At 41.7% G+C, this 24,164-nt stretch overlaps 2 protein-coding genes across 6 annotated transcripts in view; one reads left to right on the top strand and one right to left on the bottom strand.

The window, feature by feature from the left end:
* Positions 1-24,164, top strand: part of LEF1 (lymphoid enhancer binding factor 1) — a 126,372-nt gene that overhangs the window by 57,652 nt on the left and 44,556 nt on the right. The gene's annotated exons all lie outside the window — the stretch shown is intronic.
* Positions 9,895-10,307, bottom strand: LOC128566737 (NADH dehydrogenase [ubiquinone] 1 alpha subcomplex subunit 1-like). The gene has a single exon (XM_053563778.1). It carries the CDS (start codon positions 10,228-10,230, stop codon positions 10,018-10,020), a length of 213 nt encoding a protein of 70 aa, XP_053419753.1. The 5' UTR covers positions 10,231-10,307; the 3' UTR covers positions 9,895-10,017.

The raw sequence follows: 24,164 nt of genomic DNA, 5'->3' as shown, positions 1-24,164 counted from the left end.
CTTGGTTCCTTATGTCTAAAATGGGGAGTTGGTAGGTGATCTGTAAGATTGTTCCAGCAGGATATTTCCAGGCAGCCTGTGCCAACCAGTTGGCAAGCTGCCCAGTGTGGGGGGGAGGGAGTTCTTTGTGCCCACCTCCTTTCCTTCTCTGCTCTTCTCCCTCTCTCTGCCCTGCTTCCCTGGCCAGTTATTGCTCAGCAGGGGGTCATTTGATCAAAGCCCTGGGAAAGGTCAGACATTCCTGGAGTGGTGATACTTAGCTGGCTGCAAGAGCTTCCCTTCCTGAGTCTTGTACCACAGAAGCTCTAGCTCAAATGGACAGGCTTTCTGGAGCCATTTTATGAGCACTGCGGCTTAGCTGAGGTGGGAAGAAGTTATGGAAAACAGCTGTTTTGGGGGGGTCATTATCAAAAGCTTTGCTATGCTTTTGTTTTCTTTTGGGATGTGCAAAAGATGGAAATAGGAAAGTGGAGACTAAATCTTATCGTAATGATGCTAACAAGTGGTAAATTAAATTACAGCATAGTCAAAATGGTGCAACCATTAAAAATGGTGTCATAAAATATTTCGTCAAGGGAAATATTCACCATAATTCAAGTAAAAACTAAATCATAAAACAATATCGCAGGCTTAAAAAATAGATTTATATTTGTGGAGCTACAATGGAGAAAAAAGATTGGAAAGAAATTTATGTTGGTTTTTCGTGGGTGGCAGTACCAGGTAATTTTTGTTTTGTTTTTGTTTGGATTTTCTGAATGTTTTAGGTGAGTTAATTCTAATAAGGAGAAACAAAAGATGAAAGAAAACCAAAGAAAGAAACCAAGTTGCTTTTCAGATGAAAAGATGAGCCTCTTCAGAGAAAAGAGGATGTGTGATTGTGAATTGTGCGCAGTGATGCCTCCAAGTGAGGGTACCCAGTGTTCACAGGTTGGAAGTTTATAGGCTCAGAGCTGCGGGATGCAACCAGCTCCTCTATCTGTGAACCTAATATAGTGATTATAGTATGCCAAGCACTGTTCTCAGCATTCCAGAAATAGTAACCTGCTGAGTCCTCCTCACAAATTCCTGGGGCAGATCCTGTTATCCTTTACAGAAAACTGAGGCACCAGGAGGTGAACCCGGATTAGAACACAGCCAATGAGAAGCAAAACTAAGATTCAGACCCAGGTTTCTCTGGCCGCAGAGTCTAGGCTGCAGCCATAGGCTTCACATTGCCCTGAGCTGAGACCCTAACAGCAAGCAGTGCTCAGGTTGGATTTTGTATGTGCAGCTAAACTCTGAACCTTTTTTTCTTACTTGGTCTCTTTGCTGTCAGTTCATGTGCCCTGGCCCTCTTTGCTGTTTGGGTCCAGTCTGACTACCACAGAGCCTCCCTGGCTGCCAGCTTCTACTGTTCACTTTGCCAGAAAGTCATAATCTTCCCTGGATGTGAGCACAGCAGTGACTCTGTAGCTTCCCTTGGAACTGAAACTACCATTTATTTTCCTTCCGTCATTGTCAGGGACTTGAGTTCTCTCTCCAAAAGTAGATTTCCATAACTGCTCCTTAATTGAGGGAAGGAAGCAAAGGAAAGAGGAAAGGGCACACCTGCCCCTAGGCCTTTAGACCATGGGTCTGCCCAAAGCTGCACACACTTTGTGTGTGTGTGTGTGTGTTTTATAGGCAGACCTTTTAACCTCTCTGGGCCTCAGTTTTCTTACTGGTAAAATGCAACTGTCAAAGTAAGTGAATTTCTCTCACTGCTCTGAGTTTTTGAAAAGCTTCAGTGTGTCTTTCAATATTTTCTGTAACAGATTCTTTTTTCTAGTATAGTAGAGAGAGGGTTAGAGTCTTAAGGTATGTTTCTGTAGCAGCAACCAAAACACTTTCCTTTCTCTCTTTAACCTCTTCAGGTCTGAGGAGTACCTCAGCTGTGTCTTGTTTCGATAGCAGTTCTGTGGCATCATTTCCTAATTTACTTTTGATGGAGTGTTCAGAGTTACCAGCTCTTGGGTTATTAGCAAAGCTCCATCTCTCTTCAAAGTGGACCACTTTAAGATAACATTTAAATAGACATTTTCTCAAGGTTATATAGCGGAGGAATGGCATGGGTTCACCATAGCTACCAAGAGAGGAAAAAGATTCTCAATATTAAGCCAAATTGTATCTGACTAACTTGTCTTCATCAAGTCTCACACTGGTTCTACTTAGTACTGATCTTGGCTTTAGGTTTATGTGTTTATTAAGCTGTACCTATTGGTCTGACCTATTTCCAACATATAAATTTGGATATTTACAGGGTCAATAGATACTTGGTCTTTAAAAAAGGAAAATGAATGTGTGTATATACAAGTAAATATAAAAAGGTACTTGTTGTTGAAGGCTTATATCTGAAATAGATAGTAAATAAACTGATTTAAAAACAGCCTCTTAAGTTGCTCATGACAAGGCCACAACTACCCAAAACAAGGTCAGTGAGAACACAGTTCACAGTGCAGATGCTGGTCTCCTCCTATCTGTTTTTATTTAGGCAGGCTGCTCCTGCCTCACCAAGTCCTAGGGCTGCTGCCTGTGATAATGCCACAGTGGGCACATGAGGGCAGTGGTCTCTGGGGATCCTGGGTACAGAGGAAGCCGGCTGCTCCGTGTGACCAAGGCAATAGTGTAGAATAGACCTGCTGCTGTTATTTGATATAACACACCAGCCATCGATACCCCTCTTTACTTGCTCTTCAAACCCTTTCCAATAGGCAGGGTATTTTCCTTGCTCTCTGGCTGCTGCTCACTCACATTCCATGTTATCTTCCCAAACGCTAAGTCCTGCCTTGGAGTGTATCTGCTCACATGCACCAAACTTATGTCAACATCTAAGGAACACTCCTATTTTCTTATCACTTTGGGTTGCTTGTCCAAAGTGCTTACCTTTCTACCCCTGTGCCTTTGCTGTTTTCCTGAGTTTGACCTTTTCTTTTTAGCATGGGACCCTTCTGCTGTGTTCTTCTCTCTGCAGTAACCACTTTGGGAAGAAGCCGGTTGGAGTCTCTTTCCCTCCTGCTATGTCGATAGTGCCGACGATGGTGATCACCACATGTGCGGTTCTCTGCACATAACGTGCTTTTACCCTTTATCATTTAGGCCAAGCTTGGTCCTCTTCCTTGGTTTGTTGTTACAAATTCCTTTACTTAACTCTGAAAATATTTTTGGTGTTAGTCTGCTTATCATATGCTGAATGGTAAAAGTGAGAGGAAAAATCTCTGAAGGACGGTTTTTCTTTGTTTCTGGTTTTGCCTTGCTAAATAACTTGGCGCTATTACAGAGTCATGGAATATAAATGCTTTTAACTACTATCTCAAATGTACTGAATTTGTACAGTGAAAATGGGTGTTGATAACTTTTATAAAAATAGGTCGATAATTTTGAGCAACTGAACCCTTCTGAAGTTTCTTTAATATGCTTGCCTTTATTTAAAAAGAAAAGAAGAGGCTGGGTTCCATGGCTCACATCTGTAATTCTAGCACTCTGGGAGGCCAAATCAGGAAGATTGCTTGAGGCCATACTGAGCAAGTGGGAGATGCTATCTCTTCATAAAATTAAAAAATTAGCCAGGCATGGTGGTGCACACCTGTAGTCCCAGCTACTCAGGAGGCTGAGGCAGACTGAGCCCAACTGAGCCCAGGAGTTTGAGGTTGCAGAGAGCTATGATGATACCACTGCACTCTAGCAAGAACCAGTCTAGAAAGAGAGAGAAAGAAATAGGAAGGAAAGGAAGGGAGAAAGAAATCCAGGTTTGCTTTAAACATTATTTATTAACCTCAATTCTTTGTTTTCATATAGTGGTTTTTTTAATGAGGTCAGGTTCCAGAGCTTAGTCTTTTATAGGTGAAAGCAGAACAGACTTTCAATTGGATCTGTCTTCTGTTCTATACAAAATGATGATTCTAAGCAGAGGTGACAATGGGTGGTTGAGAGATAGAAAAGGGCTTACAGTGGTAGAAAAGGGCTCATCCTCCCTGGCCCTCCTCTCTGTCCACACACATACCTGCAATTTGCCCCTGGTCCCCCCCTCCCTACACGCTGCTGCTGTTTGCATTTGCCCATCCTCCCATTTGCAGGAGTGCCAGGGAAATCCTCCTCAATTCTTTGAAGAGCAGATTTGTAGATGCTTTATGTTTCAATATTTTGACAGCACTAGATGCAGACTTGGGTTTACAGTGCTGTGATCTGTGGCAAAAACAGGATGTTTTAGATGAGCCTGGCTGCACAGGTAGTGAGCTTGTGGCAGAGTGGGTGCTCCTTGGTTTTGGTCCCCACCCCCACACCCACAACAATTGAGTTTCTTTGTGTTGTTTCAGGGCTTGTCAAAGTATAATGTAGGTGCTCCCATCTCCCCTTTAATGTGACTGCCTGGACACGTGGTCCCCCATCCAGGCTGCCTGGCTCTCTACCCCAGCCTAGTGCTCTGGACCTCTTCCACCTATCTTTTTTCTGCCTTCATCAAAATATTATCTGTCCCCTGTAGGTTTCTCTCTGATTACCAGATTGGGAAATCTAAGTGGATTTACTGGCCAAATGTATTTTTTCCCTTCCTGGTGAACTGTGTGGCATTAAAGAGAATGGTTTCCACCAATGCCATTTAATTAATAAACACAGGTTTTGTTTCATTTTTAATAATAATCTCACCCTGAATAGCATTCTGCACTTTACAGCTGAGAGACTTGTGGCAGCATCAGGCTTCCATCCATTGGCGTCTGCCTCTGCTAGTATTGTTTTTCTTCCAACAGGGTGGTTGCTGACAGAGCTTGTGTGGCTTTTCTGATGGTATACTTTATGGGTATCTGGGGTGTATTTTAGGGACAGGTGACATTCGATTCTTCTTTTTCTGAGCTGTTCTAGTGTGAGGGTTTAGGATTAACATGTGAAGCACATACTCATTATGTTCATGCTAAACCATTGTACTAATTTCATCTATAGGCAAGGGCGTTTGGTTACCATGCTGCTGATGTTGATTTATCTTTATATTTTACCTATTTAACGAACATATATGTGCATCTACTCAATTCTAATATGAAGGCAGTAGATGAGCTTATAAAAGGGGTGGAGCTCGGCACCCATAGCACAGTGGTTACGGTGCCAGCCACATGCACTGAGGCTGGCAGGTTCAAATCCAGCCTGGTCCAGGTAAACAACAATGACAACTGCAACAGAAAAATAGCCGAGCATTGTGGCAGATGCCTGTAGTCCCAGCTACTCAGGAGGCTGAGGCTTGGGCACTTAAGCCCAAGAGTTTGAGGTTGCTGTGACCTGTGACGCCATGGCACTCTATCGAGGGTGATGTAGTGAGACTTTGTCTCAAAAAAAAAATAAATAAATAAATACAAGTGGTGGGGTAAGGGAATGTGGGAGCAGTGAGAGAAGAGGAGATGAGGGAGGGGGATAAGGGTCACAGTGTATATAGCACACCTCTTGGGGATGGGACTCAATTATGAGAGGAATTGTATCTAATGAATGCAATCAGAGTTCTTTGTACCTCAATGAATCCCAAACAATTAAAAAAAATATGTGTATCATTATTATGAACCAGGAACTGTTCTAAAAACTAACAGTGGCTCGCATGATTAAGCCTTAACAACACTATGAAATAGGTGCTGTTCTATGGTCCTTCCTTCTTTTCTTTTCTGTTGAGACAGAATCTCACTCTGTCACCCTGGGTAGAGTGTTCTGGCATCATCATAGTTCACAGCAACCTCAAACTCTTGGACTCAAGCATTCCTCTAGCCTCATCCTCCTGAGTAGCTGAATCTACAAACACCCACCATGATGCCAAGCTAGTTTTTCTATTTTTAGTAGAGATGGGGTCTCTCTCTTGCTCAGGCTGGTCTGGAACTCCTGAGCTCAAGCAATCTACCACGTTGGCCTCCAGAGTGCTAGGATTATAGGCATGAGCCACCGCACCAGGCCTGATCCTTATTTCAAATTAGGAAAAATTGAGGCACATAAAGAATAAGTAACTTGCCCAAGGTTGTACAAGAGGCAGAATTGAGATTCAGATCCTGGTGATCTGGCTTCAGATGCTGTCTTCCCACCACCACCCCATGCTGTGTGCTTACAGGTCGGTGGGGGTTGTCACCACACAATCCTGTTGGCAATTCAAGGGATACTTTCTCTTTGTCTGGGGAAATCAGTACCAAGGATACTACACAGGTGGCAATGGGGCACACAGTGCAAAACTGACCCTTAGGCCTAGGAACTATTTATACTGGCATTGGCTCTTCATGGGCCTCTTCTTGTGGGAGCAGATACCTCAGGGCCCTCAACTGACCACATCTAACCTACCACAGGCTCACAGAGCAGGAATCTGGAGAAGGAAGTTTCTAAAGCCCCAGCAGCCGCATGGTGTATACAAGGCCTGACATCCCAACATCCTAGCACCATTGAACCCTTTATAGGTGACTGCCACTGTTTCTAATGTCTCTGACAGCCCAGCTCTTTGGCTGTGTTGACCCTGACGGGGACTGAGAGCACGGCTCGATTTCACAGATGACATGTTGTGCCAGTAGTCCACCATAAGCATAGTTCCTAAATCCACCTGATGGTACTTTTCGTGTGCTAACATTTTTCTTGCTGCTCATTCTTCCTCTGTCTGATCCTTTTCTTTACTCTTCCTGCTCTTATTAAATGAAGTGGTGGGGATAAGTAACAGGGCTGGAAATGTGTTTGGTGTCTGCAAAAGGGAAAGAATCACTTTTTGCAGCCATCTCTGGTTTTCCCTCTTCTCATGTTCTCAGGTAGGAGTTGTGGGGACTGAAGCATGGGCTGGTTGTGGGAAGCTGACTTAGCCAACAGTGCAGTTCATGGGCTGGGTGTCAAAGCACCCTCAGCAGGTAGTGCTTGCAAAGATTAGCTACAGGCCAGTGTGCTGTGAATCAAGACAAAAATATAGCTCTTGTGTAATCATCACAACTTTAGATACATTCAGGAAAAAAGCCAGTGGGAATGGAAGGAGGTGCAGACAGTCGCATCTGGGCTTATCTCACAGGCAGACATTCTTCATTTGCCCTTATAGGAGTTCAGTTCAATCAGCAGTGATTATCTTTTCCTCTTCCTTTTGGACATAGGTGTTCTTTTGTGTGGTGTATCCTACGGAAGTATGGAGGGCGGTTGCTGTTTAGCCCTATACATTATGTTCTGGAAGAGCTTAGAGAAAATTACTGATCCAGTTTTACCCAATCATTAGATAATCTAGCATATGGAAAGATGACCCTCTCTTTCTTCTGAATTGATAAACAGCAATTTTCAATGAAATGCCACTAAATGTATAGGAATGCAGAGAGCAGATTTTAAGAGATCAGACCTACCCAAGGTTTGAAATAATGTGGATTGCCCTGCACTTACTGGGCAGCTGTGAAGGGCTGTGAATCCTACACATATTTGATTCTTACCATACATTGTAAGGTAGGTATTATTTCCATTTTATAGATGAGGAAGCAGAAGTTATGTGACTAAACAAAGATAATGAAGGGACCAGAGCCAAGACTTTGGCCCAGATCTGCCCGTCTTGCTCACCCCAGGAAACCTGCTTGGGGTGTTCACTTTGGGGGAGGGGCACAGACTAGATGGGGCAATTTCATGAGATGTGATGGGAAAGCGTTTTTTAGGAGGGTGAAGAAATAAAGAATTTTGGTGTGTCTCTTTATTGGAGGAAAAACCTTCTTTGTGGTTTATTTCTTTTTAAATAAAATACAAACACAGATTCAATCTCAAAGACAATTATGATCATCCTATTAGCAACCTTCTAGGCAACAAACAGTATCATTAGGTACAGATCGAAGCTACTAAATTATAGAGATAGTAAATGCCTATAATGTATGATGTCTGAGGGAAATTCTGACTTCTGAGAAATGGTAATAATGAAATGTGTTAATTTCAGAAAGTGAAAACATGGCCCATAAGGAAATGATTATAGTACTTAGTGACCCCGTTGCTATACTCAAAATAGCAGAGACAGAAAATTTTAACAATTATGTATTGTTTGGAGGATGTTAATTTTCTACCTGGAAAACGGTTTAGCCAACAATGCCACCTGCCTTTCTTCCCCATTTCCCCTCCCTGCAGAGGCTGCTTGCTCTTGCTGTGTGTAGACAGTTGAAGGGAAGAGCAGTTCTAACACACATCTTCATTACTTTCCCTTTCACACCTTTCCCCCACTAGACTTTAAAAGTGATAATTGCTTCAAATACTGGGAGAAAGTAATTTGTATTGGTGAACTTCAAATGAATCTGTGTTCTCTAATGGTGACTTCTTTTTAATTATGGGGCTGGGCAGATGTGTATTTCTGTGGGCTTACTGTACCTGACCTCCCACCCCAAAAGCTTAGGACTTAAATGATTGAAAATAAATTCTCTGGATTTAAAAAAAAGCCATGTGTGTATAATAAAAGGCCATAGTTTAGATTATAGGCGTCCTCAAACTGCTGGCCTGCAGGCCACATGAAGCGGTGTGAATTGTATTTGTTCCCATTTTGTTTTTTACTTCAAAATAAGATATGTGCAGTGTGCATAGGAATTTGTTCATAGTTTGTTTTTTTTTTTTTAACTATAGTCTGGCCCTCCAGCGGTCTGAGGGACAGTGAATTGGCCCCCTGTTTAAAAAGTTTGAGGACGCCTGGTTTAGAACTTCAGGGAATGCTTTTATGTTAGGTTCCTGAATCTTCTAGCTTGTGTTTTCTAGCTTACAATTTACATCAGATGGGAATAGTAATATATAATGCTTATTGATCACCATTCTAAGCACATCACTTTTTCTTGTTTGTTTGTTTAACATTTACATAGTGCTTACCAGGTGCCAGGCATTGTTCTGGTAGTTTGCAAATATTCATGCATATGCTCCTCATCCATTCCTTCAAGGGTGATCCTGTTCCTAATCCCATTTTACAAATGAAGACACTGGACAAATGGTAATGGAGTGACTTGCCAAAAGTCATCCAGTCATTAAGTGGCAGAAGTGATATTCAGACCCAGGCAGCCTGGCTCTGGGGTTCATGTTTAATCACCTTACTATACTAAAAGACAGCTTGTCCCCTTTTTATTTTTAGAGGCCCTTCTAGATGATTGCAGCCTCCAGCAAGTCAACAGTGTTTAGCTTTCGTCTGTTAATAATTGAAACAAATTGAGCACTGAGGAAGTGCTTAGGCTAAAACACTGAGGCGTACTGTTGATGGCCTTACAAGGAGTGGATTTCTCTTCTTTCCTCCAATTTAATTAGTTCTATGCAGGTGCTAACTCAAATATGCCTAAAGTTTGCATGCCCACAGCAGATAAGTAGCTTCTAGCAGATTTTACAAATTATCCTTTGTCTGCCAAGCTCTTTTGTTATCAAAACTACATCCCTAGGTAGAAATGTTAAGTTTTTATACATCAAAGTTTGCATGCTAAGCTGGGGACACAGGAGAGACCTATTGAATTTGATATTTGGTCTGGATCCAATTCTGTTATTTCTGGTTGCAGATAGAGAATGAAAAACACACGTAAGTCAACTCTAATTATTTGTAAGATCTGTACCCAAGATTCTTTCTAATGTAATTAAGAGGGTTAATAGGGGTAAGAGTGTGAGGGAGGAGAAACTTGCAGCTCAGAATGAAGGGCTTGTTTGCTTGTTTTCTGTTTATTTTTAAACCTAATATTTAACTGTTAACCCTAACTCAGTGAATGTGTATCTTATAAAAGAAGAAACTGAGAAATAAGTGATTTGTTTTGATTTCATGGGCGATTGTCTTTACCGTTTGGAAAAGATCTGGTAAGACAAACAAGTGGGATATGTTTCCAGCCACTGGAGTGTTTCTCTTGATGGTGTGGCCACTCTTATTTTGAGCATTGGATAGCTCCTGCATTTTATTTTTTTATTTTATTTTTTTCTTTCTCATTTTATTTTTATTAAGCACTATATAACATACTGCATGCTACATAAGACACTGTATAATCTTCTAGTAGGGGTAGATGACCATTACTGAGTTATTTTTTGATCCATCAGGAATATGCTTCCTTAATCAATGTTCTCCAAACCCTTTGACACATAGTAGCGATTAACTCCAGAGATGCGCCTATCTCTTTCCATCATGTGCCATTGTTGTACATAATGGGCAACTCTTTTTTCCTTGCCACCGTTGGTGAACTTGTTGATGTACACGGTCGCCACTCCAGGGATGACCAAGCAAAAGCCCATGGCAGCAAGTCCAGGAAGAATCTCGAACCACATCTCGACACGATTACCACAGCCAATATTCCACTCGCAGGCCAATTAAAGGTGACTGGGCTTCGGCTCCCTTCCGGTTAAGCTTCAGCTCCTGCATTTTTTTTTTTTTTTTTTGTAGAGACAGAGTCTCACTGTACCGCCCTCGGTAGAGTGCCGTGGCGTCATACGGCTCACAGCAACCTCTAACTCTTGGGCTTACGCGATTCTCCTGCCTCAGCCTCCCGAGTAGCTGGGACTACAGGCGCCCGCCACAACGCCCGGCTATTTTTTTGTTGCAGTTTGGCCGGGGCTGGGTTTGAACCCGCCACCCTTGGCATATGGGGCCGGCGCCCTACTCACTGAGCCACAGGCGCCACCCCAGCTCCTGCATTTTAAAAGTCTATTTTACATGCACAGAAAGAAAACATCAGTCCTTATCCATGTCTTGCTTTAACTTGGATAGGAAAGCCGAATCCAGAAAAACGTTATTAGTGCTGCACCCCTTAATCAGGTCGGTTGCAGGGAGAAAGGGTATATTATGAATGAGTCAAATCTAGAAGAAGCTGAAAGTAAGAAGGAGGTGCTCTGACAAACTGATTGCAGATAAGATGATGATAAACTGAGACATTTTCATTACCAGCACAATGTTGGGACTTGTTACAAACAGTCATCTCTTGCAAAGCACCTGAAGGTTGATATGGAAAATCTGAGCAATTTGGAGAGGAAACCTCAAGTTGAAGCATACTGTTATAAAGCAATGTATCAGGGTTGAGGTCTCTTGCAGCTGTATGCTTTCCAGAGTAATCAAATAGATAGATGGCTGAGTCTCATCGAAACTTGCATGTCTCTGTTGAATTAAAGTGATGAGCACCACTCCATGGCTTTTTTGCCTTCCCCCAAGCCTTGCCCTGCGGGACCTGGCCCTTTCTCAGCCAGCTTTAGTGCTGTGGATGTCTGACTCTGAGTTGTCAGAGTTGTGCTTTCGGGGCTCTCTTGGTTCCCACTGTAAGAACCTGCATGGATTCATTATCCTTTCTAGTTATGTGCCCTTGTACTAGATTTCCTATCTGTTGTTCTTTCTCTTACCACTGACAGGGAAAACAGCAGTGAGAGGCAGCAGTGGAGTGGGAGGTAAGGGGTAAAATTGGACTGTTGGGCTCCACTATAGTCAGAGGATGTAACACCCCTATTTTATTTTCCCTTCAAAGGACCTAAAATGTTCTCAGAGAGTGTGTGAAGATACTCACTTCCTTGACAGCAACATAAGGGGAAATTTTATGAAAAACCAAAAAATTTACATGTGAATGTGACTTCAGTGGCTATCCAAAATAAAATTCAAAGCATAGAACTTCTTTCATACAAGAAAGCTAGAGTTGGGTGTGGTAGCTCATGCCTATAATCTTAGCACTCTGAGAGGCCGAGGCATGTGAATCACTTGAGCTCAGGAGATTGAAACCAGCTTGGGTGAGAGTGAGACCTCATCTCTACTAAAAATAGAAAAACTAGCTGGGTGTCCTGGTGGGTGCCTGTAGTCCCAGCTACTTGAGAGGCTGAGGCAAGAGGATTACTTGAGCCCAAGAGTTTGAGGTTGCTGTTGAGGTTGCCCAGGGCAACAGAGTGAGACTCTATCTCAAAATAAACAAACAAATAAGTAAAAATAAATAAAAAAGAAAGCTCAAGTAGCACTGCAGTTTCCTTTTTTAAAAAAATAAAAATTCTCTGATTATAAGGATAATGCTTAATATATTAGGCAAAAATTTTGGAAAATACAAAAAAAGCATAAGAGATAAATAAATATCCCCTGTAGTCTTACAAGTTAATATTGTGTTTTACATATCAGTGCATGTATTTCTAGTCTTCTTTTTTTCCTTTGTGGACTCGATATGAAATTTCACCTTTTCCCCACAACTAAGGCTGCTAAATCTATGTGATCTTTAAAAACCAGATCTCCTTTTCCTTCTCTGCGCTCATACACACAGAGGTTGTTGACCTCAGCCCTTCTCTTGAGACATGAATCTGTATGTTTGTGTGGAATAAAAATGATGAAAGTCATATTGAGGGGCAGAGAGTGGGCTAGAGCCTTTCCCCCAAGATCAGTAGGTCTTTTTATCATGAGACATGTGAGGTGTGGGGCTTTTTTGTACTTTCTAATCAAGCTCCAGTGACTAGCCAGCTGTGGGACTCTGGGAACCACTGCTGTGGTTGTTTTCTGACCTCTCCTCATCCCTCTGTAGATAACCCATTTTTCTACCTGTTCAACTTCTCCACTCAGATGGGTTTCCTCTCTTTCTCACTTTACCGCCCTTGGTAGAGTGCCATGGCGTCACACGGCTCATAGCAACCTCCAGCTCTTGGGCTTACATGATTCTCTTGCCTCAGCCTCCCGAGTAGCTGGGACTACAGGCGCCCGCCACAATGCCCGGCTATTTTTTTGTTGCAGTTTGGCCGGGGCTGGGTTTGAACCCACCACCCTCAGTATATGGGGCCGGTGCCCTACTCACTGAGCCACAGGCGCTGCCCTCAGTGGCACTCACCTTTGTGACCATTCTCACCGTCACTGCCTTCCTTATGCCCTTATTACCTCCGGCCTGGCATATCATCTCCAAATTGGGCTGGTTTTGCTATTAACATTGCACAGTATAGTTATTTGCATCTATATCTTACCTCCGTGAACAGATAATAAGTTCCTTTATATCAGTGATGAGATTTTACTTTGTCCCTTTGCCATGCTTCCTTGGCATAGAATTTTAATGCGGTAGGCATTCAGTTAAGTGTTTGAGTCAGTAGATGGACTGAATTGGTTGGGCTGCTAATCTCTCTGAGCCAGATATGGGCTCACCTCTGAGCATCTCTGAGTCTCATAGTAGCTTGGTGTCTCAGGTGGGGTACTGGGTTTGGAGGGGCAACCTCTGGAGGCCGACTGCAGGCCCAGCTGCCCAGCTTCTTCTCTGAATGTGTCTTTCCTCACTGGCCAACTGAGCATAGTCAGGCTTGATTGAACCCTCAGGATCCTTCTAGCTTTGGAATTCCATATTAATAAACTGCTTGCACTCGATCACTTTGAAGTGGCTGTTTTCCCTCTTTCTTATGAGGTAAATGAATATTTCATCTTAAGCCCAGGAGCCACTTTGTACATACTCTGTAATGGGAAGCTAAGGAAAGCCCTGATAGAGATTTCAAATTGGAAGGGATGGGATCATATCCATTGCTCTATCATAAGAATTAAGCCAGATCTTCTACAGAGAAATGAGATAGAAAATGTAGAATTTCATTCATATCTGTAAAAATCATGATTTCAAACATTATTGATGTTAATTTTGAAACTACTTCGGAAAATGGAGATTTGGGAGGTAAAAACAATTTTTTGAAATTCTCACAGAGTGGCTTTTAAACTTTTTATTACCACCTCAGTAGTCTTCTTAAGGAGTAGATATTACATTAAGGTGGATTCTTCATATACTTGTAAGTTTTAAAAAGTGCCACATTTTTAAATAAAGGAAAGACATAAACTGTAGTACTAAGCACTCAGGTTTAACTATGAATAGTTTCAAGGTTATTGATGGAGACTGGTGACAGGGCCCTCCTGAGCATGCCAGCACACGCCTATCTATCCACCTGACAGTGCAGAGCAAGCTGAGAAGACAGTGTGGGTTCCCAGAAGGTTTGCACACTCCCTAATCGTCCCCCTGGCAGTTCGGAGAATACCTGATAAGGCACACCTCCAGTTCCCAACCATTAGTACAGTGACAGTGCACACAGAGAGTCAGTTGATGCCATTTATTGACAGGTCTGAAGAGAGTGTGCCCTGGGAAGGGGAGACGGGGAAGTGGGGGCTACTAATAGTTCTTGTGCCACGGCTGTGAGATGGGTCCTGAAATGTGTGTGTTAGGTTGGAGGGAGTGAGAAAGAGGTATGTCCTTCATATGATAGTGTGGATGTCATCCGTTCCTTACACACAGTATGTTATGCTTTTGCTGTGTGGGTTGTACTCTGGTTATATATGATCCCAATTTTAGCCCGCTGAGAGTCTCCTGTCATCACTGCACATAAAATTACAAGGTTCATAGATATAATACACATGTACAGTAAAATTTCACTTGGATTTGCCTTTTGTATAAAGTAAAATTAGCCTTCATTCAGTCCAAATCAGTTTTTGTGTCTTTATTTTTTTATTTGGGATATAATTTACATAACTTAAAATTCCCCATGTAAAGTGTATAATTCAGTGATTTTTAGTATATTCACTGTGTTGTACAATTGTTACCACTACCTAATTCCAGAACATTTTCATCACTCCAAAAAGAAAACCTTTATCTATTTACAGTCAGTCTCATTTCCCCCTGCACTCAGTCCTGGCAACATCCTTTTCTGTATGTCTCCATGCCTTTGCCTATTCAAAAGTTAATGGAGCCTTTTTATGTAAGAATTTATTTCACTTAACACAAGTTTTCAAGGTTTATCAGTTGAGTGTTAAGACTTTGCCCCTTTTTGTGGCTGAAAAATACTCAGTGTAATATACCACCATTTGTTTATCCATTCATCAGTTGATGGACATTTGGGGTTTTTTATAGTTTGGGGCTGTTACAAATAATATTGTTAGAAACATTTTTTTAAAAGTATTTGTGTAAATATATGCTTCCAATTTTCTCAGGTCCTAGGAGGGAAAGTGTTGGGTCATATGGTAGTTTTGTGTTTACCTTTTGACAAACTGTAAAACTGTTTTTCTGTCTTTTGAATATTTCTTTGAAGCTCTAAACATCAAATTCTTACAAAAATTTTAAAAGGGAATGAGGGGTTAAACAAGTTAATACATTTGGTTAGAGAAAACCCAAGTGAATTAGTAATGAGCAGAGGAGGAAAAATTCAGGTTATGACCAACAAAAGAAAATGTGTTATTTACATTGACTTACAGTATCTCCACTTCTACACATTGAAACTGGATTAGATAGGGCAGGTAGGGAAAATGAATCCCCAGAGTTTTTTTAATAGACATTTTCAAATTCTGGTTAAATAAGTTTTAATTATTTGCAAGAATTAGCCGTAACAATCAAGGTAGAAGAGATATCCTAAGCACTGCTAATTAACTGGAAGAATTGAGAGCCTGAAGAAATCACCATTATTAGCATAAACTGGAAAACTGAGGGGAAGGTGAAAAGCATAGGCACATAGATTCACTCCTTAAAATGATGATTCTTTGTTCTATACGGAATCTTCCAAATATGTAAGAATAGCTTACATTCTTCTTTACAGTCCAGTCATCAGCTTGGCTTGGAAATCACAAGGCTTGTGAATAATGTACGTCTTGATTAAACTGCTGCTTAGCATGTTCAGATGATACTCCATACCCAATTCTAAAACATAGACAGATGACGGTAGCATTTTAAGAGGAAGGGGAGAGATCTGTGGCTGCATTTATAGCTTGATGTTTCTCACACCTGCCTCTGAGGCCCTGTGACTCATTCTAGGTCAGTCTAGAGTGGTAGGCTCCTGTAGGCTCCTGTATGACCAGGAGAGGGGCTGCATCATGGTTTGCTGAAAGAAAACAGGGTTGAGTCCAGATTTTTTATTTACACTTTTGGGTTTCACTGAGCTTTCTTGTCCTCCTCTGAAACATGGGATACTTACTAATAACTTCTTTACAGGGTGCTAGTGAGATCCAAATGAAATGAGGAATGCAAAAACACTCCGTGAACTAATGTCAATTATGTGGGTTGTTTTTTGTTGTTTAATCCTTTCTCTCTCAAGACCTCAGCCTTTCCTTGGAGTGGCTTATTCTTATCTAGACCAGACTGCCAAAGATGTGTCTTCTTTGAAGTACTGCCTAGAGGAGACTTAGAATTCAGACTTCTGAGATGAAGCAGGACTCTTACCCCACATTTTCTGCTTGGAGGATCATAGCACTGTACTCGTGCAAGTCGTAGAACTTAGAACCTCTGAACATCTTCTCTGTATCAGCCAAAAAGTGCCTGAGCAACCACTGGGTGGCTGCCATCTCCCTGTCTGATTTCTGAGACTGGGGATGCCCTGATCATAAAGGTGTCCAACTGAGTTTATGAAGGTTAGCTTAGTGGTAGAGATTCAAGGCAGATTCAGAGCATAGGTATACACAGTGGCTCCTGCTTTTACTGCAGAAAGGGGACATCCCGTAGTGGAATTTTGGCAGGAGGACCACATCTTATCTGATAGGTTTTATTCCTAGATTGTAATGATTAGGTCCATTTTACAGGTCCCTGCACTGGAAAAAAATCAGGTTAGTAATCATTTCAGTGACAGTTGAAATAATTTAAATGCTCAAAGCTCTTACAAGCTTTGTTGATGTTGCTTCAGGTTACCAGTACAGGCTGCCGGCAAACCAGTGCCCAGCATCAGCAGTGTGGCTTTGATTCATCTTAAAACTGATTTAAAAATTTCGGTAAATTTAATTAAATTTAAATTCTTTCTGACCATATGCACTTCTTTCTTTTGCTTTCCTAACATACTTCATCCACTTCCAGTGTCAGAACTCTGGAATATTAGAGTACTAGAATTCAGAGCTTTAGAACCCTTGAGGTCACAAGGTCACCAGAGCTGGAAAGGCACTGAGGGTATTTGTGTCCACACTTTATCATTGGTTGGTGCCAAGGATCCAGTGCACATGGGTCACAGACTTCAAGTTGTTGCACACAGGTTCTTTCCTACCCACTCCTCTCACCTGCTTTTACCTTTCTTGCTACCTGCTACATTTATGGGTCGTCTTCCTTAGTGTATATATTTATATATTTTCACTTTCTGAATTAGCCTACCCTGCCCCTCATCTATTCATCTACGTCTTCTCAAATCAATATAAAAATATTTGGGCGCCTGTATTTCCAGCTACTTGGGAGGCTGACACAGGAGGATCACCTGAGCACAAGAGTTTGAAGTTGCTGTGAGCTAATATGTCATGGCCCTATACCCAGAGTGACAGAGACTCTCAAAAAACAAATTACATTTAAAATTTTTAAAAATGTTGGTATTGAGGTGGACTGCAGTGGCTCACACCTGTAATCTTTGCACTTTGGGAAGCAGAGGCGGGGGATCACGTGAGGCCAGGAGTTTGAGGCCAATCTGAGCAAAATAATAAGACCCCAACTTCACAAAAAAATTAAAAAAGGCAGCTGGGTGTGGTAGCACGTGTCTATTGAGTTAGCTTGAGACCAGAAGTTTGAGGTAGCAGTGAGCTATGAAGAGTCACTTCACTCTCACTCCAGCTTGGGCACAGAGTAAGACCCTGTCTCAAAAAAAAAAAAAAAAAAAAGTTTATATTCATAGCTGACACATATTAAAGAGGTAAATTGAGATATCCTTCAAGTATTTATATGAACCATATTGTCATATATTTACACCATAGGAAAAAATCCTTACACAAAGTTATCCTAATAAAAGCAGAGATCTTTTTAGGGCTGCAAATCAGTAGTGAAGCACAGTGATTATGAGAAGATTCTTTGAGGCTATTATTAATTGTTTTGGCAAATTTCAAAGTTAGATTTATTTGGTATTCACTGAAGTCATGTGTGTTGACTCAAGTAATAATATTCTCAGTGTAAGAAATTAGCTTAATGACTTCTTTTTTCCCAACGTGGAATTAATATTATATTTACATAGTGTTTTACCATTCTCAAAGTGTTTTTCCATGTATGATCTCATTTGATCCTTATGCAAACATAGCCGGGGAAAACATACACCTTATTTAGTGAGGAATCTGAAACACAGAAAAGGTAAGTTATACAACAGTTCATACAACAGATAGAAGGTAGGACCAAAAATAGTACCCAGGGTTTTTTATTTGTTTGTTTTAAAGAGGCAAGATCTCACTCTGTTGCTCAGGCTGGAGTGCAGTGGTGGAGTGCAGTGGTGCTTTAATAGCTGTCTGTAACCTTGAACTCCTCCTGGGTTCAAGTGATCTGTCTGCTTCAACCTCCCAAGTACCTAGGAATACAGACATGCACCACCCCACCTGGCTATTTTTAAAAACTTTTTTGTAGAGATGCGGGTCTCACTAGTTTGGCCAGTCTGGTCTTGAACTCCTGGTCTCAATCCTCCTGCCCTAGCTTTCCAAAGTTCTGGAATTATGGATGTGAGCCACAGCAGTCAGCCTCCTCAGATCTTTAGACTTCAAATCCAATATGCTATTATATTTTCACTAACTAGCCCCCATTGGCAGCCTGGGCATAAGCAAAGGGTTGAGTGTCTTAAGAACATTCTTGAATTAGCCCCCCTTTGAATAATTTTTGTTCCTTTATCCCCTTTTCCCAAGTTCCATAATTGTTTTCAGAAATTCCTAAGCTAATTTCCATATTCTCTAGGAAGAATGTATATCATGTTTTTTGAGTGAACCTTCTATAAAAACAAAAGCCTCTCACCTCTCTCTTTTTAAATACAGTGTTTAGCTCAGTGCCAGCTTCTGGACAACTGCTGTCTGACACACTGCTCTCAGGTTGAAGGCTGCATTAATGTATTCCTTACTGTACTTGTTAAATAGTCTCAGTTATTTGCTTTTTTGTGTAAAGTTCATTTCTTATGGATAACTTTAAAAAATAATTACATCAAGCATTTTATATTATTTTGCCTACATTAACTATTTTAGGGGGAAGTAAAAGAAAGGAAGAAGATGCCTGTGAATCTTCCAAAAATCTCTTCCCATTGCTGGGCATGTGCTCCTTCTATCCATTTACTCAAACTTGGTGCCGTTCAGGCCCAGAGGTGAGGAAGCAGGCAGAGTAACCAGTGACTGAGGGCCATGCATCCCACCGGTGTGAGCAGGAGGTGGGCTATGAAATGAAGCAGGTCATTCTAGATTATGGTCCAATGAAGATTTTGAAATTTCTCCTTCTAGAGTAGCTTCAGGCAAAGGTCAAGGTTATGATCCTATTGCTTGTTAAAGTGAAATAAGGAAAGAAAAGAGTTTTTTGCTGAGTAATTTAGGAAGAGATTCAGTGTTTGCCAGTGGTGTGCTATTACATGTTTAACAACCAGCTTGGGGGAGAGGGGACTTTTCACATTTGCCAGTTTCCATGGTGCAAATAATCCCACCATGACCAATTTCAAGCTACCAACATGGTAATAACAGGGCTTCAAAAATTCCTGAAAATTTAGCCATTAGCTCTCATAAGCTAAAACAAGTTTGCTCCAGCACACAGTTATAATTCAGGGTAGTATAATCTTTATAGAATTAAAAGTCTTTTAAAAGGTCTTTACATTTTGCTTCCTCTTTTTTTGTATAATTGAAACAAATATTTTTCAAGGAAAAATTTCCATTATTTGAGAGCTTTAAGATGAATCAAAATGTACAAAATTAAATTCTGCTCTCTTTGCCATGTAAGTCTTCAGCCTCAATCTAACTCATTTCAGGATTTTGTTTTTAAATCCCAAACAAAAGGTTATTTTTTTCTTGACTCATATTAGTACATCTTGTGAGTAGTGATACCTGCAGCATCATTTTCACTCAAAATAAGCTCTGCTTTTTCTTCCCAGACAGTACGCTGTGATGTGAAATGGAAAAGATGGTTACCTGTCAAAGAATGAGTTCATTAGTAACTTGTAATGAATCTGTAAATGTGTATTAGGTATTTTTTTTTTTTTTTTGAGACAGAGTCTCACTTTTGTTGCCCTGAGTAGAGTATCATGGTGTCATAACTCACAGCAACCTCAAACTCTGGGGCTCAAGAGATTCTCTTGCCTTAGCCTCCGGAGTAGCTGGGACTACAGGCAGCAGACACACACCTAGCTATTTTTTTGAGACAGGCTCTCACTCTTGCTCAGGTTGTTCTTAAACACTTGAGCTCAAGCAATCCACCTGCCTCAGAGTTTGAGGTTGCTGTGAGTTTTGACACCGTAGTGTTCTACTGATGCTGACAAAGTGAGATTCTGTCTCAAAAAAAAAAAAAAAAGGAATACAGAGAGAAAAGAGGAAGTTCCCCCTTTTGAACTGTAAGCAGAGCTGTGTGCTAGAAATATAATGCAAACCATTAATGCCAGTTTTATATATAATTTTAAATTTTCTCACAGCTACATCCAAAAAAGGGTAAAATTAATTTTAGTTATGCTTTTATTGAACACAAAATCTCAAAGTTATTTCAAAATATAATTGATATAAAAATATTGAGATAATTTATGTTCTCTTTTCAAATATTTGAAGTGTAGTGTATACTTTATACTTAGCATATCTCAATTCGGACTGCCACCTTTTCAAGGGCCAAGGCCAATGACTAATGGCTACCTTACTGGACAGCACAATTCTATAGAATAGCTTTACTGCTTATATCACAGTGTAAATATCACATTTATACATTCATAGATAATGACTTGAGCTTTCTAATAAACTTTAGCTCTCAATCATTTATACTTTCAGCTCTAATCTTTCTAATATTAGCTGAAACCAAAATTATTCGTTGTATTTTTCCTTTTGATTTCTGAAAGGCTCCTCAGCAAATTCTGTAGAAAAATGAGGATCCTCTGCAGAAATAAATGTTACTCTTTCCACTTATTAAAACACCGAGTTTTAGGCAGAAAATACTTACATATGGCACTTATTAAAATCAGGGAAGACTTGATGAAACAAAATTGTCATAAGCATTTCTATTACTATTCTGTAAATGCTTCACACCTGATCTTAAAACAGAAATCAATTCTGTTTAAAATAAGCCAAATGCCTTTTATGGATGGTAACTTCAAGTGTAAAGGACTCCCCCTTTCAATCTGAAACAATTAAGTTTAAGTCTGTTAGTTTCAACCTTATGGAATTTTGCACTGTCCATTTGCAGGGTAAACATAAAAACAACTCATCTGTTCTCTCATCTGGGGACCTGGAGGGCTTCTCTGGCCTGGAGCAGGCTCCAGCTTGCTACCCTGCCACTGGAGAATCTAGGTCCATGGGGTAGGCATTCTTCCTTTCCTGCCAGACATGCTGAGTGCCAAGGAGAGACCTCCCACTCTCTGAGCTGGGTGGTAGAGAGGTGCTGTCATGATGGCTGTGGGTTGCCCACCTTCCAGAGAGGCCATCCATGGGCAGCTGAGGGGGAAGAGCCTTTTTAACCTTATGCCCTCACTAGCACCAGGATAGATGAATGAGTCTATTCAGGATGGTGGCTAATAAGACTTAGAGGAGAACTTCCTGGAGTTTGTTTTCTGTCCCTTCCTGTTGCTTGTTGTCATTATAAAACTTTGCCACTGGGCCACAGCACTGTAGCATATTCTGCTGCCTCTGCTCTGAGCTGTCTGCATGCTAGGAGAAGGCCCCTACTCCTGACTTCTCACCCATCTTCACCAATATGTTTATTTTCCATTGTTTCCTGCACGGATATCACTGTCACCAAACTGACCAAACTTCGGCTTATCCACAAGAATTGATTGGATTGGCAAAGCAGTTTTATCTTGCAACAGGGCAGCAGTTTTAAATCCAGAGCTCATGGTCCACTTTGTGGAAAGCTTATGTCCCCCTCTGCGTGCTGCAGCTCCCTTGGCCCCAGTCCATCGACATGTATATGCAGCTATTTCCTGACCTTCGGTGCCTGTGATCCAGAAGATGTGAACCACTGGGCTCCAGTTCTACCCAAGTCCTGCCCTCTGCACACAAGTCCTGGACAGTCCCTGCACTCCTGCAGCCAGGGCCAAGGCAGGTGCCCTCCCTGCGTTACCTCTGTAGATCTGATGATCCTTTCTGTCACCTTCCTCTGTTCCCATGCCTTTATTTGGCCTCTGCATCTGTCACTATGTTGCCTTATTTGTAATGTTTTACCACTAGCAAGGAAAATCTCAGGTCTGTTTTCATTTGTTTTTTTGGTTTATAATTTTCAAAGTACAGACTTTAGCTTGGAGTGCTTAAAGGATTAGGGGCATGGTGAAGGTTTTATGAAAAGAATCACATAATACGGTGTTGCAGCTGTACTGAATCAGGTGTCATTTTCCCTTTTACCCTGATCTTTCTCAGGTTCTGACCTCAACCCCCATCCCTCTATTTACAGACTCCAGTCACTGCAAACATGGGCTTGCTTTTGTCTCCCAGAGTGAATTATTCTCAGAACCCCATTTTCTTCTTTATAAAACAAAAATCTTTTTTTTTTTTTTTTGGCCAGGGCTGGGTATGAACCCACCACCTCCGGCATATGGGACCAGCGCCCTACCCCTTTGAGCCACAGGGGCTGCCTAACACCTAACTTAGAGGTGGTTTCAGCACTAAATTATATGAAGTATGAAAACCATCACCTTGTAGGGAACTTGGAGAATAGTGAATGCTCCACACTTCTTTGTAAGGCAGCTTTCCAGCACTACGTCCTCCTTAGAGGACTAAGAAACATTAGTCCTCTCTAAGTGGTCAGCTGTTCCTGTCCAGATGCTTCACTGCAGTTGTGACCACGGCAGGGTAGTTTGCAACAGAGGTGGAGAGGAGCTGAAAAGACAGAAAAGATGGGGACTTTGATATCAAACTACTGCAAGCACGACTCCTCTCTTGGCTAATTATTACTTAGCTCTGTGTGTTCAAAAACACTCAGCTGCGTCCTCTATAAGTAAGGTGCCACTAATACTTCCTGATGTGGGTGAGTGACAAAGCGTGTACATGCACTGCTGTAATGATTGGCACTCACTGATGTCCAGTCCATATCAATTCCTTTCCCTATGATTTCTTCTTTCCCTTAGGAAAACATTTCAGTTGTCTATTATGAGGAAGGTCTTTGGCCTGTCTCTTTGCCTCCAGAGTTGGGCTCATGGAATATTTGAATCTAGAGCCTGGACCGTCATCATTATCTGAAAAATGCTGCTGTGTCACAGCCAGCAGTGGTCTTTGATTTGAAAGCCACATCAGGCCTGAAACAGGTGTTTAGCTTTGATGGGTCTCAGGAAGTATTTATTTCCACGATTCTGTGTTACTTCTGAGGCCCAGTCGATGAACAAATCCGTGTATCCTTCTGGAGTAAATTGAGCCTGCTCCTCTTTGTTGGAAGGCCTGACACACTGAAGAAAAGGGGAAGGCACAGTATGAAGTCACACGGCTTCATTTCATGAGGTTCAAACGTATTCAGTATTTAGTAAAAAGTAAAATGCCACCACAGTGATTGAGGCCAGATGACATTCCCCATCTGAGTAAATTGGTGGTGTGTTAAAATTCCCCTGAATTCGGTTATTACCAAGAGGACTATTGATACAATGCACAGCCAAATTTAAATAGAACTCGAGACCTTTATGTGCAGCCAGATCCTGTCTTTGGGGTTTAGTTGAAATCTGGAGATGTGGAAAATGAAGACTAGCCACCAGGCCAGTAGGTTTCTCCCCAGCTGCTCCATTTGCTAGCAAGCTGGAGGCGTAGCCAGTCGGGAGTCGAACCACTTTATTAGCTCTTCCCAGAGCCACATCCTTGGAGGCTAACAACTTTCTGACACCTTAGGATCCTGCCAGTGGCGAGCAGGTCATTTCTGGGAATGCTGCTTTGGGGGTGGCTCTCAGGATCCCTAAGTGGCACCCACTTCATGTCCACAGGAGGTGTGGGTTTTATTGGCTGTGATGCCAAAGAGGTCCTTACCTGCAGGGACCAGCCTGGGTGGCAGCCAACCAAGCTTCCTTGGAATGTTTTCCAGTCCTGGAGAGAAAGGCAGCAGTTGAGGTTCCGCAGCTGTGACCACTTCTGCTGAGGTGCCTCTTTGTCTGAAGTGATTCCTGTGCCTGGGACAGAGACCGCATAGTCCTTTCACAGATGTCACATGCTGTCAGGTATGGCCCAGATGGTCAACTCAGTGTCCAAGATTTTATGTACTTGGCTCTCAGGGAGGCCACATGGTGTACTGGTAATGAATTTGGCCTCTAGAGCCAGACTTCTGCATTTGAATCCTGGCTTTGCCACTTATTAGCTGTATAGGCCCTTGGAAAAGTGACGGAGCTCCTCATGTGTAAAAGGAGATAATAATGGTACCTGCCTCAGAGGTGGTTGTGAGGATAAAGTGCTAAGC

Source organism: Nycticebus coucang, chromosome 1 (assembly GCF_027406575.1).
Source record: "Nycticebus coucang isolate mNycCou1 chromosome 1, mNycCou1.pri, whole genome shotgun sequence".
In the NCBI taxonomy this organism is placed as follows: Eukaryota; Metazoa; Chordata; class Mammalia; order Primates; family Lorisidae; genus Nycticebus; species Nycticebus coucang.
The sequence above is the reverse complement of the archived record's forward strand: the minus strand, read 5'-3'. Positions and strand labels throughout refer to the sequence as shown.

What these genes read in the sequence shown, in the direction of transcription:
- LOC128566737 (XM_053563778.1), bottom strand. Translation starts at nt 10,230, where the DNA reads ATGTGGTTCGAGATTCTTCCTGGACTTGCTGCCATGGGCTTTTGCTTG.